This window comes from Amyelois transitella, chromosome 14, assembly GCF_032362555.1.
Source record: "Amyelois transitella isolate CPQ chromosome 14, ilAmyTran1.1, whole genome shotgun sequence".
NCBI lineage: Eukaryota > Metazoa > Arthropoda > Insecta > Lepidoptera > Pyralidae > Amyelois > Amyelois transitella.
Genome location: NC_083517.1, coordinates 7263947 through 7283645, shown reverse-complemented (window position 1 = coordinate 7283645; position 19699 = coordinate 7263947). Strand labels below are relative to the sequence as shown.

The window sequence follows — 19699 nt, the reverse complement described above, 5'->3', positions numbered from 1 at the left end:
TGTACATATTTTTTCCATTTCACAAATTAAAGCATTCCTTTTTCGTATAATAGTGCTGTTTAAGGAGATGGAAGGCAGAGCTGTTAGTTTTTCTTTATCTTTCAATATTATTTGTACGGTCGTGCGTGCGTGATAAATTAAGTTCTCGTCCAATAGATGAAGTCGAACAACCGCGATCTTTAAGTTTAAAAATTTTAGATTTGACCTCAATTGTAATTGTCTTTCTTACTCTCTTCACTATTACTGTCTTGTTTAGGTGGCATAGTTAAATTAAAATTCACTAAAATATGTATTTATGTAAAAACAAAAACTGTCAAAGATGCAAATAAAACTAATGTATTACGTCTTGATAGTCCGTTATTCCTGAATTAACTAAACAAAACGGCGGGTGAAATGTCGGCGAGCAGGGTAATCTCCGCAGATTTTGTTTAGTTAGCGAGTGTGAGTTAGTGAGGGGGATTACCCCGCTCGTCGACACTGCGCCCCGCCGGCCCCTCAGACATTTGACTTCGCGACTAGTGAATTCTCCTATGCCGGAAGTCGAAAGATTTGACGTATGCTTGAGGAACTGTCAAAACACTGTTCGACGAAACTTGAAACGACGTAAGTAGAGGACTGCCTGCATGTTCTTTTTGGGCGCAGCTATTTAAATCTGAATGTGGCCTTTCAGTCTTATCCAGTGATTTTATGTAGAATACATATAGAATTTCGATTCATAGCTTTAGTAGGGTGATTACGATAACAGAACCAAATATGTACTCTACAAATTCACACTCCTTGAACTATCCCAGTCAGGCCAGGAAATACATGGAGATAAACAATGAAACAATAAATACGGATTTTCTATTTAATGTCCTTATTATATCTCATCCTGCACAACAGTAGTTTTCTCAGAAACATAGAGCCCGTCTAAGAACTTTCTGATATCTTTGTTTTTCACAGTTGTTGACTGTTGGATGAGGGCTGCTGAGCTAGAGACATCCTCGAGAGAGTTGCCTTCGATGATCAGTTCATCCTTCTGTTTTGGAGAGTTCACAACAGTGACACCTGGTGCCATCTTGACCCTCCTGATGTACTTCTCACCAAGGAAATTACGAATTTCAATTAGTGTATTTCCTTCAGTGGTGACACAATTGATGGGGAAATGGGCATATACAGCTCGCATCTTGTACTGGAAACCTTTTGTTACACCTGAAACAAATTAAAATTCAATTATTGATTTGTCTAGAAAATGAGGTGTAAAAATGCATACATACATACATATCATGTCTATATCCCTTAGGGGCTAGACAGAGCCAACAGTCTAGAAAAGACTGAAAGGCCACGTTCAGCTGTTTGACTTTTTGATAGAATTGAGATTCAAATAGTGACAGGTTGCTAGCCCATCGCCTAAAAGAAGAATCCCAAGTTTATAAACCAATCCCTCAGTCGGCTTTTACGACATCCGTGGGGAAGAGATGAAGTAGTCCTATTCTTTTTTCTATTGGTGCCAAGAACCACACGGCACACGTTGTGAAAATTGTGGGAACAAAATGTACCTACTTTGCTGGTGACTATCCACTGTATACAAGTGTAGAAAGTATTTGTTTATCCCTCAAAACCACAAAATTCAGAAAATAAGCTTTTGCAGGCATTTTTAATGACATTTTATATTTCAATGAATTCAAATAATATAATGTAATACTATTTGTCAAAAAGACAACAAAATAAACAGAAGAAAATGCTCTTCAAAACAAACACAGAATCCCTTAAAATACAAAATAAAATGCACCTCAAAACAGACACCCTCATCTAAAGGAACTTCACCCAAACAAATTCACAAGATGATTGAATTGGTAAGAGAATATGCACCAGCTGAAGAAACGTTCTTTCTTATGCCACTGCACAGATCTTCATGAAATTTTGCATTTATGTATGTCTATGTGGAAAATTGTGAGGAGTACAGAGAAGTAAGTATTTTTAACACAGGTAGAGGCACAGGCGAAAACTGGTACATACATAAGAAACCTGCTGTAATACCAGTTTTCACTAGGAGATTTTTTCTTCATCTAGAACCCATATGTGTGGAATGCCACATACATGTGTGTTAATTGTTCTGATTGACACACATGATTAAAATGCCTGGAAATTACAAACTTTGATGGGCCAAATATAATAAAACTAGCATTGGGGCAACACCCTCAGGAATTTTCAGTTCAAACTACCCTATATTACTCCTGCTTATGTGCTAAATGTCTTTTTGCTTCATAATATTAGCATGGATTGGAAAATGATATAGTTACTCAAACTATTTTTTGCTTATCTTGAAAAACCTTTGATCATCTGTGTAACATGAACAAACAGTTGTAAGGGTTAAATAGTTTTATCGTGTTGAAAACTTTTATGAGAGAAATTTCTCTTCTACATTAAGTCACATAAAAAACTGAAGGTTTATGTATATTTACATCCTATGTAAATAATGTCAAAATCCAAACAAATCGTTGAAAAGGGAAAAGATAAAAACTAGAAGTTTTTTACGAGCGGTGATGCGGGAAACAGCTAGTCTTTAACACCTGGGAAGGTAAGGAAAGCCAGCGGTTCATTATCTATGCCGGTCCAATGTTTAGACTTACCTTTGATCATGTTTTCTACGTGGGAGCATACAGTCCTTACTGCCGCAAGCTCTTTTTTGGAACCGAACCATTTTTCCACTTTAAGTGCTCTTGGACCTTCCATGCGAATGTCTACCGCCAAATGTTTGAAATTCCTCTTCAAAACTCCGCGAGGACCTTTCACAGTTACAAGCCGTGACTTCACGTGAACCGTCAATCCATCGGGGATTTTCACCCTTTGATTAGCGACGATTTGCTTCATTTTGTAGCCTAAAACAATCACAATAAACGTGATGATGTGAAATAATAACCTCAATAGAGTTTGACAACAATAAATTGTATGTTTCGAAAATATTACACTGAATTACATAAAAATCACATAAACAACTGTTATTTGATACAAAAACCACTATTTACATTAAAACTACAACGATTTAGTGAGATTAATTTATTAAAAACAGAAACCCACTTTTGCTCCACAGAAGAATCGTAAAAAAGAAGGTTCAATGTAATGTTGCCATACAGAATAAAAAATATTAACATTCACACATCAGACTTGTAATCCTAATTTGGCATATAATCTTATAAACGTGCCTGTGTTAAGACTCACAGTTCTTAAATTAAATCAAATTGGAACAATATTTTTTTAGTTTGTTTTAAGTATAGAGTGGGAGCAATGTTCCAAGTTCAATTTTTCGGGTGATGTCTTATCCTTGTCTGAAGCATCGTAACTCCGATGATGTGTCGGACGGAGTTTATATTTATGCTCCAATTCGCGGGATCCACGCGGTCAGTTTTGCTAGCACGGTTTATCACATACTACATACATTTATATAACCATGGTTTTATCCCTTACGAGGTAGACAAGACCAATGGTCTCACAAAGATAAAAGGTCACGTTCAGATGTGTGACTTAATGATACTAACAGTTACACTATGTTAAATAGTGATAATAATATACTAACCTATCGCCCATTTAGCATACTTACTGTTATAACCCAAAACCAAAAGGTGTGCTTGAGCAACTTTAATCACAAATAATTCATACTTATAAGTCTATACTTATAAGTATGAATTATTGATAATTAAGTGTTCATGGATGAGCGTTGAAAAATAATAAAATAATGGATTTTGTGACTTTTGATGTCGTTCCAAAATGTCCTGACAAAGGGCAAAGTGAAGCATCCACAGCTACTCGTATTATTTATAAATAATTTCATGAAGATGTTTGATTTTCAAAAAGAATAAAAGAACAAAAATGCAACATTTCCATGTGAAATTCTGTGCCTATAGGCCCAACGAAGGATCTGGCTATCAACGAGTGTCATTGTCATCATAATACATATAGTCAAAATAACACATTTGTGACATTAGTGGCAAGTCAAGTCAGTCAAAATAAGTACCTATCGCACTGACGGAAATATTAATTAGTTCTGGTTTTTCTTTATAATTTCTAAGTTTCTTAGAATTTATTCCGATATACTCTGTTAACATATAAATACAAGTCTTTTGTGCATATAATAATTGCGGCTTTCAGAATTTAAAATGGATATTCCAGTGCAAATTGCGGTGAGGCTGAAACCACCAAGCCTCGCAGATTCTACACAATGTATTTTCAGCAATCCAGTGACTCAGATAGTGATAACTGAGAGTGGCCAAACCTTTCACGTAAATAGAGCTTTGCCAGTGGATTGCACTCAATCGCACTTGTTCAACTCATTTATGATACCACAAATAAATTGTTTTCTCGACGGCTGTGATACATCTGTTGTTGTACTTGGACAAGAAAAGACAGGAAAAACTTATACATTGTTTGGTCCAGGTAAGGGGTTAAGAACATACATACATATAATCACGTCTATATAGACGTGGATATCCCTAATGGGGCCAGACAGAGCCAACAGTCTTGAAAAGACTGAAAGGCTGTATCCAGCTGCTTGGCTTAAGATGGAATTGAGAATCGAATAATGACAGGTTGCTAGTCGATTGTGTTCAAGGAGAATCCCAAGTTTATTAGTCTTTTCCTTAGTCGCCTTTTACCAAGTTCATGGGAAAGATATGAAGTGGTTGTTGCGGGTCGAAGTGGCAGTATAACCTGATCGAGGTTCCTGTCTCCCCTAGCCTAACTTTCACTTATAGGGAGTCCGGAATTCTGCTCCAGTAGAAGTCCGCACCCTCTTTGGGATGAGCTGTCAACCACTACGGACGTGGCTGTGAGGCCAACAAAGAATCCTCGGATGGTAGGTGGTGTAGTAATGGGGTCATCAACCTTCTTCCAAAAGCCTATGTCTAAATTCCACTGATCATTGGATTGTCAATAAATCTACTATATGTGGGATCATTGACCTCACTTACTAAGTGTCTATGCAAAGTTATTCACTATATGATCACTGTATAATGAGTCTCTCTCTCTAGTTAAAGTCTATGTCACTGGATAATGTCTGGAATACTTACAGTTTTCAAGTCCAATCACTGAAATCCAATAGCACTTTCACTAATTGGAATACCTACTCACTATCACAGTGTCTTATTGGAATCCACTTAACTAAATGATGAAGAATTAAAAACAATTTAAGTTTGTCCGTCCACTAACTATGCACAACACCTTAAACTGATTTCCTAACACTATTTCACTATTCCGACCTAATTTTTCTTGAGGACTTGGGGTCTTCTTTCTTGATTTTTACTTTAAACTGGAACAATTGAACTACTACGCCCTCTGTCGGCGATTTTACTATTGTAAGTCGGAGTAATACCCTAACAAGAACCTCAAATTTTGTAACGATTTCTGGTGTTGTGCATAGCTTCGCTTAGGTGCTATTTATTAAATTTTCTCAGTTTTACAACATACACTCATGACAATTTCCATTTTCCATACATATATCACAAGTTCTTTTTCACAGAGAATTTGACAAAAGTTTGTCTTCAATCTAGGATTTCGGCAAAATTTCCTGTCAACTTTTAAGATTTCTCGAATTATACAATAAATAACTAATAAGTTTTAAGTTATACAAAAATAAATATTTATACTTTCTAAATACAATAGTTTTGTTTCTATAAATAACATACTTTTCGAGAAATTAACTTATATTTGTTGACATCAAAAAACATGATCCAATTATCGACTTCGCGTAATTGACTTTTATAAAAATAACGTTATCACTTATCTATGACGGTCTGCGTTATTGTCTATCAACTTGGTTTCATAAATAACAATAATAATATCCAAATTATGTCTCTAAAGTGCTTATTCGCTTTCTAGTGTACTACCTAATACGCTCGACAGTCGTAGTGGGGGTATTGTTTGATCTTGCTTCTTTTGTTTTATGACAATATGACAATGCTTAATCTAGTGTGTCGCTAACAGTGGTCTTATTTTAAGACAAGTGCAGGGACCTACATGGAAATAATGTTGTTTACGCCATTTGCACTTTGGTTCAAGTTCACTTAAATTAACACTATAATAATGATTTGAACAAAAGAAACTCTTGAACAACTTCTTACAAAGAGTCTGAAAAGAGAAGAGTGAGACACTGCAGTCAAAAGGATTCTTACTCTGAAGGCCTAACTACCAGTAGCTTGAATCTGATTCCGCTTCTGGTAGATAACTAAATAATTTTCTTACAATGTGTTTATTTTTTTTTAAATATTATAAAATTGTAATTAAAGAAATTCAAATAATAGGTGTATATTATTATTATGTTTCTCCTCTTAGATTTCACGGGTCTATACACCCCGGATTTTTGAGAGGCTTGCGTGGGGATATAAATCCAACACGTAGAGGCCCTTTGGAGAAGTTGATGTTATGTTGTTCTCCTGCCAAAACCCGTTCCCGGGCATATCAATAGATGATATGTCCATGAACAGGTCTCGGCAGGAGGTGGAGCTATTACAAAATAAGGAAAAGGATTATGGGTTATGGAGTTGACGTTTGGATGGATTTAAACTGGGCTATTGTTGGAGAAGTTCGGACACCTGCCATAATCATGAATACGTGACTATTATGTGGCAGGTGGTGACTCGCCACTCACTAAATGGGCCCCTCAAATCAGTCACCATGATAGGCAACAAAGGGGCAACATCGGCGTGGGTGACTAAGGATGTCGAGAGGTGAGACTGCGGGGCGTGAAATCATGGTGATCCAGTCAGGCACCCCCGGCGTTATGACATTTTACACTTCCATCCTTCGAGCGTATAGCTCTCGCGACTCCACTCTGACCGGCCGGTTAAGGCAAGCCAGAGGTAGGGGTCCTGTCCCTCATCGGTTTCCACTCCGACCTTGGCGAAGGAAGATCGGAGGCGAGGAACAGGGGCCTCCCCTGGGAGCACTCAGGTCCGTGGGGTCGCTACTCCCCAACAGCTCGCCACAAGCTGCCCTGCGGAGACTGATTGCACTGGGAAGGTGACCCAGGGGGCGATGGGGTCGTCACGTTCCGACGCCTTTATTATTATTATTATTATGTTTCTCCTCTTAGATTTCACGGGTCTATACACCCCGGATTTTTGAGAGGCTTGCGTGGGGATATAAATCCAACACGTAGAGGCCCTTTGGAGAAGTTGATGTTATGTTGTTCTCCTGCCAAAACCCGTTCCCGGGCATATCAATAGATGATATGTCCATGAACAGATCTCGGCAGGAGGTGAAGCTATTACAAAATAAGGGAAAAGGATTATGGGTTATGGAGTTGACGTTTGGATGGATTTTAACTGGGCTATTGCTGGAGAAGTTCGGACACCTGCCATAATCATGAATTCGTGACTATTATGTGGCAGGTGGTGACTCGCCACTCACTAAATGGGCCCCTCAAATCAGTCACCATGATTAGCAACAAAGGGGCAACATCGGCGTGGGTGGCTAAGGATGTCGAGAGGTGAGACTGCGGGGCGTGAAATCATGGTGATCCAGTCAGGCACCCCCGGCGTTATGACATTTTACACTTCCATCCTTCGAGCGTATAGCTCTCGCGACTCCACTCTGACCGGCCGGTTAAGGCAAGCCAGAGGTAGGGGTCCTGTCCCTCATCGGTTTCCACTCCGACCTTGGCGAAGGAAGATCGGAGGCGAGGAACAGGGGCCTCCCCTGGGAGCACTCAGGTCCGTGGGGTCGCTACTCCCCAACAGCTCGCCACAAGCTGCCCTGCGGCGACTGATTGCACTGGGAAGGTGACCCAGGGGGCGATGGGGTCGTCACGTCCCGACGCCTTATTATTATTATTATTATATTATTAAAGTTTCCAAGTTACATGTATTTTAAGCTATTTTTCTATTTCAGGATTTGAGTGTATACACAGTGAATGTGATCAAGGTATTGTGCCAAGATTTCTCACAGAAATATTTCACAAACTAAACCAGATGCCGGAAAGAGAGTTCATACTTCACATCACATGGATGCAAGTTGTCAATAACAACATATTTGATGTTCTCGGAGCTGGTTTGGTTCGGTGTTGTAATTTAGAAGAGGCTTTCCAATATCTGCAGTTAGGTTGGAGACAAAGATGCCATGGTAATAACCATACAGTATTTACTGTTAGTATGGAACAGAAATGGGTTGGCACAAATGGAGTTCTAAACCACAGGATGTCAACAGCCAGTTTTTGTGATTTAGCTGCATATCCAGATCCAGGACTCTTTGCTCTGGAGAATATTATCAAGGAACTTTTATCAGGTAATCCACCCAAGCAAATAAACTATGACCAGTGCATATTAACTGCGATGCTTCGAGACTCATTTGGTGGGCGAGCATTCACATGGGTTATTGGCTGCATAAGTACAGAACCTGAAGTCTATCAAGACACATTGAAAATATTGAATTTGTGTCTATGCTGTAGAGGCATAAAGAACTTTGTCACAGTAAACCTGTTTGCAGATAATAACACTCCTGTCTACACAGAAAAATCTCTGATTCAACCCACAGATAACAATTTCAATTTACAATTTGCTACAGCACAATGGATTAAGCTTGTTTCAAATGCTGAAGGTCTTTTCAATAGAATTTTGCAATCAAAATCGATAAGTGAAGCTGACATAAATCAAGTTAGTGAGTGGCTTTTCTTAAAGGCGGAATGTGATGAATGTTTAAATGGTGATGTTGCAACTGACAATAAAGATGTCAGTTCAAAACAAGGCCTGCCAAGAATAGCTGAAGATACAGAACCAAGTGAACCCAGTGAGTCAGACGTCGAGTCAGATTCAGAGGAAGACAGTAATTCTGATACAGTTTTCCAAGATAAACTGGAGAAATTTATGGATTACTTCAGAGAAAAAAATGATCAGTTATTTGCAGAGAGGTGTGAAGAGTATCTAAATCATATTGATTCTGATGATGTCACACTGTCAGAAATAAGTGGGTCTCAGTCTTTGCCAGTCATGACCTCACAGTCAAACTCTGGTCGTAGGAGGACCATTCAGCCTGGAGAAAGTCTTTCTGGAGCAGAGTTGGAATTACTCAGAAAAGTAGCTGCAAAAGCTATCTCTCCTGAATCTCAGAAAATAATTTTGGAATCTCACAAAAAAGATGTTGATCCAGAGCCTAAACTGATCGAAAGAGAATTGTTGAAAATGATTGATTCACCTAAAATGGATGAAATATGCAAAAAGTACAAAGTCACCAAGGAAAAATATACTCAAAAACAAATTTTAGCAAGAAAACTGACAAAAGAAATAAGCAGCAGCCAATCACAGCTCAAAGAACTGATAAATCTCTGCATAGCTAAAGAAAGATTGATCCATGACATGACAAAATCTGCAAGTCATAATACTCACAACAAATATTTAGATAAGGTAGAAAATAGTTTTGATCATGATATTCTTAAAGAAATAAGGAGACATGAGACAAATCTCAAAACATATAAGAAGCAGATAGAACAAATAAAGAGACAGATTCGGAAAGATGAGAAACGAAAAAATACACTAGATATAGAGCTTGTTAAGGATAAATTGAAACTTGATGAGCTCTCAGAAAGCTCAGTTGACTTAAAAAATGTTAAAACAAATACTCTGAAACATTTTACAAATAGAATAACACAATTGGATAGTATTTTGAAAGAGAAGACCAATGATTTAGAAAGCTTAGAGTTATCAAAAGAGAAAGAGTTAATGTTAAGGAAGGAAATTAAAAATCTAAGGAAAACTAGGGAATGCTTACATGAACAAAGATGTAGTCTTGGACATAAGAGGAAAATTTACAAATCTTTGTCAGATTCTGAGGTAAGTACATTTTTTTTTTCATTTAAGTTTTTTCTCCTATTGCATGTATTATTTTATATAAGTTTCACTAAGAGTAAGAAAAAATCTCAAGTATTTACTTTATTATTGCAGGAAAGAAAGTTACTTGAATGTGAAGAGGCTATAGAAGCAATAGACACGGCAATAGAGTATAAGAATAATCTCATTTGTGGAAGGTCTCCATCTGCTTCGTTGTCAGACTCACAAGACAACAGGGACTCGAGAACTCGAGGGGAGCAAATGTTGATGGCCAGACTTGACAAATTATCACATGAAGAAATGAAAACTCTGCTTTATAAATACTTCCAAAAGGTAGTGTTTGTTAGTCTTAAATGTTGTAGATTGATTGTACATGGCCGCGATCTCTGTTCGATATACGAATTTTATTCTGTGTTACCTGTCAGGTGGTAGATCTCCGTGGCGCCTGCGCAGCGTTGGAAGCTGGCGCCGCGGCGGCCAGCGAGGAGGCGGCCGCGTGGCGCGCGCGGGCCGCCGCTGCTTGGAGACATGCGCAGAGGGCGAGGCATCACACCCAAACCGCTAGGTAACTGCTTAGTATTTTTCTGTTAACGGGTGAACTAAGTACTTTCCATCGCATGTCGTGTAACGATTTTTAAGAATATACCGAACTAGGAACACTAATTGTGGTTTCCGTACTTCAAAATAGGACCACTCTATCTCTTTACCATGGCTTTTATAAAAGGCGCGAAGTGCATCTGTTAGCAATGAAACTAATATACGAGTTGAGTTGTACATAACCGCGGTGAGATACAAACAGTGCATCTTTGAATGGGTTACGTATTACTTACGTCTGACGCCTGTGAAGTAGACTTGTTTAGTTTTATTTTTTATCCTTTTCAGACACTTCCAGTCGGTGCACAAGTACTTAGATAACGGTAACCCAGAGCGCATGCTGTCTCTCGGGTTGACCTCAGATTCAGAAACCGACGTCGCGATGCGATTGGTCGACCGCATGAAGCAGCTAGCTCGCTGTCCGTCGGTAAGTTTGCTAGTTATCTATCATCGTCATTAATCATAGTAATAAATAAATTAACGAAAAATATGAGAAATTTTGGGAGCCAAATCTACAAGCTTTTATCAAGTAGTAGATACATTAGGGGCGCGATTTGTCCAATAAACTCATTTGAGATTAACGCAAATGCGAATTGGACGTTATGAACATTGGACCAATCGGCAATAGGAGAAATCCCTCAAGGCCTGAGTAGAGCGTTCAGTAGCTAAGCAGACGATATAAAGATATAGTCGTGATTTGACGAGGCTACTAGTTTTTAGAAATATTTATATATGTAATTTTTTTTAGGTGCCCGTAATACCTAGTCAAAATTTACGGCAGCTAATGCCAGCCACGAACCTGCCCGTCGCAAAAGTCACAAAGGAAAGGAACAAGTTGGTGATAGTACAACAGAACAAAAAACACTGATATTTACAATTCTTTTTATTTTTGCCATTCAATTTGTTTCTTATAATATTATTTTACTTATTTCTTAATTACATTGTTACTATTGTAAGTGGAGATGTATTTATTCTGTAAATAAATTAATTACACATCGTGTATCACATATATCACAATTGTTCTTAATAATAGATATATTTTTATGGAAGTGAAATTTAAATTAGAGGTTTGCATCAGAGCAAGCACCCGAGTATCGTGTTTTACCGGTTAAAATACGCGTAAGATCGTAATTTGTTTATTAGGGTAGGCAGAGACTATCTTTACAAATATTTTATTTTGCTGTTACTTTTCACATCACAGTATTCTTTTCTCGCGTTGTTCCTTACCCTGTCACTTCATTTAGCAGGTGTAAGTATAGGGTTTTGAAAACCGGTATAAACTGATAACTCATTCGTTATTTGTATTTTATTTTACGAATTTTGTTAATTCGTAAAAAAGTGGAAGTGACAGGAAAGGCTGGTATACAATAACGTAGGTTTAAATTTTTATGTAATAATAGTATTGCTTTATGTTTGTCTATAAATAGTTGTGTGAGTCGAGTACACTGTCACCCTTTCCATCATGTCTCCTATCTTGGGTCTGCTGGAAGATATTTCTGTTGAAATAAACCTTTGTAATTTTGTTTCTTGTGTTAATTATTATCGATGTTTTCTGTTTACATAAATTAGTAAATAAATAAATAGTGTCAATAATTTTGATCACATGAATTGTTTATGAGTAATGTATATTAAATTTAATCAATTTTAAATTACATTTTAACACAAAACCGGAGAACACCGGTAATTCACCGTAGATCTATCGCCCAACCACATCTTAAGATTTTTCGCCGGTGCAAACCTCTAATTAAAATATATTTTTTGCTTTTCTAAAAGACTGTTCTTATGTGTTATTTAGTTAGAATAATAAAGTAATCGGTAAGCAGAAATGTATGTTTTATTGAACACCACCGATGTACCAAATACGACAGCAAAGGGAAACTATCTACATACATACTAATCACGTCTTTATATCCCTTACGGGAAAGACAAAGCTAACTGTCTCGCAAAGACTGATAGTCCACGCACGGCTGATGGAATTCTTCTCTCATGGTTAAAATATTTAGAAAACATTTTGGTCTCATACAAAATGGAAGATACCCTTTTTGTTACACCCTACTTACAAAATGCTTATGAAAACCTTGCAGTTTTGTTATTTTTTAATTTGCAAGCATTTCTAAACTAAAACATGTTTCACAACAACTATTTAAATATCTTACAAAATATTAAAAACTTTACTCTTGCCCATTGCGTCCTTGAACCCTAAAGAGGATAGTTTGTCCACAGTACAAATGTGCTTCAAAAACCTAGTTATTGTCTATGCCATCCCCATTTGGATGTAAGGCACATCCCGTGTATTTTTTTCTATTTCCTACTTAAAATTCCAGGGTATACACATCACACCATCAGATAAAACTGAATAATAGTGAGTGATGTACAGGATATTCCCTTGTAATTTCTGAAACAACAAACGCAAAATTATAAATATTGATCATTGATTCATGCTCATGATATATTATGATATACATATCATCACTCTGGAGAGGAGCCCATCTAGGATGCTCTATTTGTTGTGAAGGCCAGAAAAATAAAGAATCATACACCTATTTCAATTTATAACGTTAGATGGATAAAGTGTCGATGGAAATAATTTTTTTTTTTACCTACCATTTCATTCTTTTCTCTACTTACTGAATGCAGTTTATCGATTCTCGTGAGTAATCTCTGGCAACACAGTATCATGAGCCCCGGCGTGATGCTGTCATCTTTATGCAACTCGAGGAGACCGAATCTTTCCTTCACTTCATTATAAAGGGCTTTCTCGATATGTTTATTTCTAAAAAAGAGAATAGAAACTATTGTACCTACAGAAGGAACTGATGTGTGGATTCATATTGAACCGAGTATGCTGAAAGCTGCCGTTCTTTCAGTTGCATTCGTTCATATAACGAAATCGTATAACCGGAATTAAAGCACACTGCTATTATGGGATGGTAATGGGAAAACTTTCTATATCATGTTTGAGATGTAACTTAATATAAAATTATATCTATGGTTTGTACACATGAATATATGATATTTAATATTAGTCTTATACCAATAAAGCCATGGCTACATCAAATAATTCATTGGTTTCCCGTCTTCTACCTAGCCTTACATGGCGACCCTGCTTGGATGAAAGATGTAGTGAAAAAGGCCAAAGAAACTCTCTTAAAGCGACATATTAAATAACTCACATGCTGTATTCCGTCATGAGCATTGTGGCCTGGTCTATGTGCTTGCCGATGAACGCTATGAGCTCTCCTGCAGGACACGACGAAGGTGTTATAAACTGACCGGTCGGTGACACCATTAGGGGGCCTGCTTCGCTAGAACACGGTAAAGGTACCTAATGATTATATAGGGACAATTACACAAATGCATTTTATGAAATACTTGACATTAAATACATCTTCATAAATCAGCAATATGCTATACCAATTATATAACCCCTTTGAGTTGGTCAGGCTAAAAGGAAATTCGTTTGTCGCGTCTTCGCCACGAAATCAAAAGACACTGAAATTGATACTTAATTTTGTATTTTGGTATTATATTTCGATTTTGACGAAATTTGGTATAGAGATTGAACAGATCTTCCGGACTTCAGGAGTAATAGGCTATTTTTGTCTGAAAATTGCCATGGGAATGGAAAAAATGGGAATTTAGATGTAACACGGGCGATGGTGTTATTAACAGCTAGTCTAATAAACTAATAATCTACTCTAATAAATAAAATATATTATTAAATCTAAGATATGACGAATAAGAAAACTTACGGTTCGACAACAATTTCATATTTACTGAGTGATTCTGGCACCGAGTCCGGAAACTTGTATCCGCGCCCGTAATAATCTCCGATAGACGTAATTAGTTGTCTCAGATGATTGCAGTATTGGGAGGCCGACACTTTCGGCATAAATTTTCTACAACAATTAAATTAACAATTAATTTTTTACTAATTTTGTCTACATTATTGGCTCGATTGAATGATAAAAAATGTTGTAGGCTTTGCCGGCCTTTTATATTTGCTTGCAGTTGAACAAATATAAAATAAATTAGTAGTTAGTATTAGTTTTAGTATATAACAAATTTACCTAGTAATAATTTAACTTGAATATTTTTGAGAGTATCGGTTCTGTCTAGACGGTAAGAAATAAAGTATTGTTGGATTACCTTCTACGTATATGTATATCTCTGAGAATACCGGATAAGGTTTCTTCATAATTAGGTATTGAAGCAAGTGCACTGTCTTCTTGGCTTACTTTCTTTATTAGCTAAAAACAAAATTATTATATAGCCCGTGAATTTAACACAAAATATGGACAACGAAGGCAATTCTTATCCTTACATTTATTTAATGTGTGTGCCCCGAGACTAAAAGTACAGTCTACAGAATACAAAGTTATGCATGGAACTCTATGACGCAGTAATAAAGGCGTATTTTGAACGTTTTGAATAATGTTAAAATGATTCGTGGTCACCAGACTCAATATTTGCAGTTATATTGGATAGGTTAACGTGCAGTGTGTACAATATGGAATTAATGATGGATCACAAACTTACAGATAGCCATTCGTTTCTGACATCAATTATATTAAGATATACATCGCCATCTAAACTGACCCCTGTGAATGCTCCCAGTGCTAGATTTCGGCCTGAAACCAAAATTCATTTGTTTTGAAAGTGCAATTGAGAAGTATTTCCAAACAAGTCGTCTAATTAAGTAATCTTTATAACTAGAAAATGCAAGTATGATAATGATAACTCTTGTATCGAAAATCAAGTATCAATTTCCTATAATAGACACTGTGTGCATTTAAAACAAGTTATGTCATGACCTAATTACCTGAGATGACTTAGACTTTACCTCAATTACACATTCTACAGATCTAAACTAATATTATAAAGAGGTAAAGCTGTTTGTAAGGGCTAATCTTCGGCAAATACTAAACCGATTAAGTTGAATATCAAACAAAATCTTTTCACCTTTAAAAGGTACACATTATCTGTGGGTGTTATAAGCAATGTAATTACCACGGGCGAAGCTAAGGCTCGTCGCAAGTATAATATAAATTTTAGAAAGGTTATACTACGTACCTTCCAAATTAGACATTACACTCGTGTGCTGACAGGCTAACGACACGAGGCTTTGCAGCGCCCCTCTGATATGACTTATGTTCCATCCGTTATCATATTTGACCTACATAAGAAAATATATATTTTTTTGTTTATTGTACGTAGAAAGTTTGTAAATAGTTCAGTTTTGATTAAATGGCGAACTAGATAGAATTCGGATCAAAAAGCGCAGGTTTTGTGTAGGCAGTCTACAAATCCCCTTTTCCTTATCTGCCGTAGATAAATTTCTTAAGTATAAGGGATGCTGATCTCAACTAAAATGTAAATTCTGTACATTGAAAATATAAAAAATAAACAGGTGTTACTGGATCAATACGGAAGCCTAAAATTAAATTTTAATAACTATTATACATAGTTCTTTTTAAAATCTATTGTATGTTTCTTAGTTTAATGTCTCACTATCTTGGCGTTAGTCCCGGTTTCATCTTCACGTGTTAAGATGCGCTGATTATCTTCAATGAACCAAGTGTCAATAGTTCAGGGCATCAATTCGGATATATTCTATCATTGGATAATCATTTATTTCTGATATTAAGTATTCCATCAAACTCTTAACAAGACTCTATTAATAATTAATAACAAATTCTATTCAGATTTGACGTCCAGCGGGGCTAGCATGGTACGCGTGACGACATTTTTGTCGCGCGACAAACTATCGCAGTTTCGCTTTTTATTATGTCGTGAAACGGGACAGCGATAAAATTACCGACGCGCGTGCCATGTTAGCCCTGCAAGTGAGTACAATAAAGTCACCCTGAATGTATGATTACGAACTTGTTTAATACCATAAGTATTGACTAGGTGGTCTATCAAACTCTGCACTTGATCTCTCGTTGCACTTGTCGATTTATACTTTTCTCTTGCCGAAACACTGTTATCAGTAATCCAGTTCCTGAAACATATTTGTTATTTTAATATATACTAATATTACAAAGCTGAAGAGTTTGTTTGAATGCGCTAATATCAGGAAATACTGGTTTGAATTGAAAAATTCTTTTTACGTTAAATAGACCATTTATCAAGGAAGGCTTAAGGCTATACAACATCATGCTGCATTTATAAGGAGCAAAGAAATAATGGAAAATGTGAAAAAACGGGGAAAATTATTCATCCTTGAGGGCTTCAATGATGCCCAAAATAACTACTCCACGCGGACGAAGTTGCGGGTACAGCTAGTACTATATATTAGTGATATCCTCTTCAAAATAATATTCTTTTGTTTAGTAATGTATACTTAAATACATGAAATAAATATTTTTCCTATATTATTCATCTTTTTTTTGTTTCGGTAAGTCATAAATCAATCAGTGTAAAAATAATTTTGTGATATTACGAGTATTATGATTTTAGATGATTTAAATGATAACACTTGAAGGTACTATTAACACCAGGTATTTGAAAAATAATAATAAATACGTACACAATATTATCAATATAAGCCTTCCTTTCTTCAACTTTTCTCTTGATTCGAGTGGCATTATTAAAGTTTTCAGAAAATTCTTGGTATGCCTTATTAAAGTCTGCGGCTGCTTTGCTGAAACTTAAATTGTGCTATTTTTATATCTGTTTTAATTTTATGAAAAATGTCAATAGATGAGGCTAGTTGGCTCAGAAAATAATTGTGGGATCCACAGATTGACATTCAGTTTGAATTTTCTAGAATCATACTTCGTAGTAGTGTTCAAAGTAAAAGGTTAATTTAATATCTAGCTTGATTAGTTGTTCATACATACATACATATAACCACATCTATACCCCTGGTGGGGTAGACAGTCAACAGTCTTGAAAAGACTATGACTTTATAATAGAATTGAGATTCAAATAGTGACAGGATGCTAGCCCAGTGTCTACAAGAAGAATTCAAAGTTTATTAACCTTTTCTTTAGTGGCTTTTTACGACATCAAAGGGCATAGCCACATGGCACATTGATTAGTTGTTTCCATCAAAAATACCTTAAATCGGGTTCTTTTTTAATTCTTGGTATTTTGTCTATATAATTTGTTGACATATCACATGCATTTAATACTTTGACTACAGTGTCCCGGGCATTGTGTCCATTTAACTGTATTTTCACCAATTTGAATTCACCTAGAATAATATAATGCATAGATTATTTTCAAAATAACATAATTTATTAATATTCTTGAATAAAAATAATTTTGAATTTACAATTTTTGTTTTAATAAAATAATAAAAGGCTTAGTAATTGTGACATAAATGTTGTACTTGTACAAAACAGTTGAGATATATTAAATACAAACCTTCAGGCATATCTTTCTGCCTTAGATAGAAAGATAAAGGAGGTACAGCTAATCTGCGGCTGGCTTGTTGTGCCTCCAGCAGAGCACTCAATTGCTGCAATGAATTCTCATTAACTTTCTGGAAAAAAAGTTTTATGGTTTGTACTTACATAACACATAAAGTATTGTGAAAAGTTGAAATATTGATAAATAAAAACAAAATGCTAAGTATAGTCTTATAAACCTTTATATACCGACTACTTTTGTCTGATAAAAGCATTTCAATGTTGGAATACCTATATATTTTACATTTAAAAATACAATCTGAGTTCTGGAAGAAAACAAGGCTGGAATAAATGTATTGTTTACATACTCTTTGTTCTGGATATTTTCCGAAAAGGTCAGGATGTACGCTGAAGTAGAACGGTCGCAGAGCTGTAGAGATTTCTGCAGAGCTCAAATATCTGCAGAATATACCAGAGGCACCGGTACAGCTACATAAACTGTAAATTAACACATAATTCGTATGTTTAACACTACTAATAATTTATGAACCAATTATAGTGTACTTTGCTTTGGTAACATCACATGCCGAATCCACGAAGACCAACCTTAATCTGGAGTACATTTTGTAGATATTTGATCAAAACTAAATTAAATATTTGCGTCGAAACATTCACATTTTATATCCATGCACCTTGTTTTTCTCGTCGGTTAGTGTTACGTGAGTGACGTACATTTGACAGTGATGTTTATTTAGTTTAGTTTTTAACAGCACAACAGTCAAAGGAACAAAAAACGCGCAGTAAACCTTGTATTTTATTCAGCTGTACACATTATATATCGACGGTTGAAAGGCTAATTGTGGTAAGCGCCATTTTGTGAAAGCTGAGAAAAAGCGGTTTAAAGTTTTAACTTTTGGAAAAAAATTCGCTGTTAAAAAATGGCTTGACCGATTTTGATAAAATTAATACAGTATATTTATAAGGTTAAAAAGTACGTAAAACCATTATTTCTGTTACTATTTAGCAATATTTCAGTAATTTTATGGCGTTTACATCAAAATGACACTTTTCCAGGGAAAGGCAAAATGAGTTAAATGCTTGAAATGAACAAATAACTTGACAGCAAAATGAGTCAAATGCTTGAAGTGAACAAATAACTTGACAGCAAAATGGTTCAAGCGCCCATCCCATGTAATACAAAATAATTGAAAATGATTTAAATGGCATGTAATTTTCAACACTAAATTGATATTTCAGTTTAAAAGACAAAATAATACAAAAAGAAAATTGAGCAATTGAAACAAACGGCATGCAAAGGTAACGGCAAAGGTGATCATGACTTTAGGTTCTTGTCATCAATACAATAATTTTTTAGGAATTAAATAACGGTTATTTTTAAATAAAACAAAAAAGAAATCCTTATATGAGAATTCGAGTGCTTGTGTCAGGATAAACGGAGCGCACACTGAGTGGTTTAAGATTGAGAAAGGCGTTACGCAAGGATGTGTTGCGTCACCGGAACTGTTCAACCAAAGAGTCTGAAAGTGGATTAAGGATGAATGAGTTACTCGTCAAATGTCTGCCCTATGCCGACGATCAGGTTATACTGGCGTCATCAGCGGAGGAGTTACAGGAGATGGTAAACTGTATGCATGAAGCTTTAAAAGAGAACGGAATGAGAGGGAACGTAAGTAAAACTAAAACACTGGTTTTTGAAATGGAGAAAGAAATGACAGCATGTAATATTTTGATTGGAGGAGAAAAAGTTGAGCAAGTGAAAGAGTTTGTATATCTAGTATTAAAGTTTACATCAGATGGCAAGTGTAATAGTGATATTGAAAGGAGAGTGAACGCGGGGAACATGGTGAATGGAGCTTTGCATGCCTTTATGAGCAGTCAGAAACTATCCAAAAAGGCTCGGCTGGCTGTGCATAGGGGCGTTTTGGTCCCGAC

General features: G+C 36.1%; 3 protein-coding genes across 4 annotated transcripts; 1 reads left to right on the top strand and 2 right to left on the bottom strand.

Moving 5' to 3' along the window:
- Window positions 1-833: 833 nt before the first annotated feature.
- Window positions 834-3172, bottom strand: LOC106132427 (large ribosomal subunit protein uL6). Its single transcript, XM_013331838.2, has 3 exons — window positions 3061-3172; window positions 2613-2861; window positions 834-1191 (listed from the first exon to the last, which is right to left on the bottom strand). Exons 2-3 carry the CDS (start codon window positions 2851-2853, stop codon window positions 860-862), a joined length of 573 nt encoding a protein of 190 aa, XP_013187292.1. The 5' UTR covers window positions 2854-2861; window positions 3061-3172; the 3' UTR covers window positions 834-859.
- Window positions 3173-3977: 805 nt separating this feature from the next.
- Window positions 3978-11270, top strand: LOC106132390 (kinesin-like protein costa). Of its 2 annotated transcripts, none has more exons than XM_060947654.1 (6): window positions 3978-4413; window positions 7864-9797; window positions 9909-10127; window positions 10220-10359; window positions 10677-10815; window positions 11137-11270. In XM_060947654.1, the coding sequence occupies exons 1-6, from the start codon at window positions 4137-4139 to the stop codon at window positions 11254-11256; spliced, it is 2829 nt and encodes a 942-aa protein (XP_060803637.1). In that variant the 5' UTR covers window positions 3978-4136; the 3' UTR covers window positions 11257-11270. The 2 variants fall into 2 exon arrangements, with proteins under 2 accessions (XP_060803637.1, XP_060803638.1); XM_060947655.1 differs by lacking the exon at window positions 3978-4413 and adding an exon at window positions 4433-6275.
- Window positions 11271-12187: 917 nt separating this feature from the next.
- Window positions 12188-18474, bottom strand: LOC106132391 (T-cell activation inhibitor, mitochondrial). Its single transcript, XM_013331787.2, has 13 exons — window positions 18353-18474; window positions 18115-18244; window positions 17763-17880; window positions 17454-17589; window positions 16921-17040; window positions 16275-16392; window positions 15462-15564; window positions 14928-15019; window positions 14538-14638; window positions 14141-14287; window positions 13562-13693; window positions 13017-13161; window positions 12188-12783 (listed from the first exon to the last, which is right to left on the bottom strand). Exons 1-13 carry the CDS (start codon window positions 18367-18369, stop codon window positions 12697-12699), a joined length of 1446 nt encoding a protein of 481 aa, XP_013187241.1. The 5' UTR covers window positions 18370-18474; the 3' UTR covers window positions 12188-12696.
- Between the last annotated feature and the right edge of the window lie 1225 nt (window positions 18475-19699).

Excerpts from the sequence above, each read along its gene's own strand:
- LOC106132427 (XM_013331838.2), bottom strand. The coding sequence starts at position 2,853 with ATGAAGCAAATCGTCGCTAATCAAAGGGTGAAAATCCCCGATGGATTG. Across the intron at positions 1,192-2,612 it reads CGTAGAAAACATGATCAAAG|GTGTAACAAAAGGTTTCCAG; the intron begins GTAAGTCTAAAC and ends AATTTGTTTCAG.
- LOC106132390 (XM_060947654.1), top strand. The coding sequence starts at position 4,137 with ATGGATATTCCAGTGCAAATTGCGGTGAGGCTGAAACCACCAAGCCTC. Across the intron at positions 9,798-9,908 it reads AATCTTTGTCAGATTCTGAG|GAAAGAAAGTTACTTGAATG; the intron begins GTAAGTACATTT and ends TTATTATTGCAG. Across the intron at positions 10,360-10,676 it reads CATCACACCCAAACCGCTAG|ACACTTCCAGTCGGTGCACA; the intron begins GTAACTGCTTAG and ends TATCCTTTTCAG.
- LOC106132391 (XM_013331787.2), bottom strand. Across the intron at positions 17,881-18,114 it reads GAAAATATCCAGAACAAAGA|AAAGTTAATGAGAATTCATT; the intron begins GTATGTAAACAA and ends CTTTTTTTCCAG. Across the intron at positions 13,162-13,561 it reads CTCATGACGGAATACAGCAT|AAATAAACATATCGAGAAAG; the intron begins GTGAGTTATTTA and ends TCTCTTTTTTAG.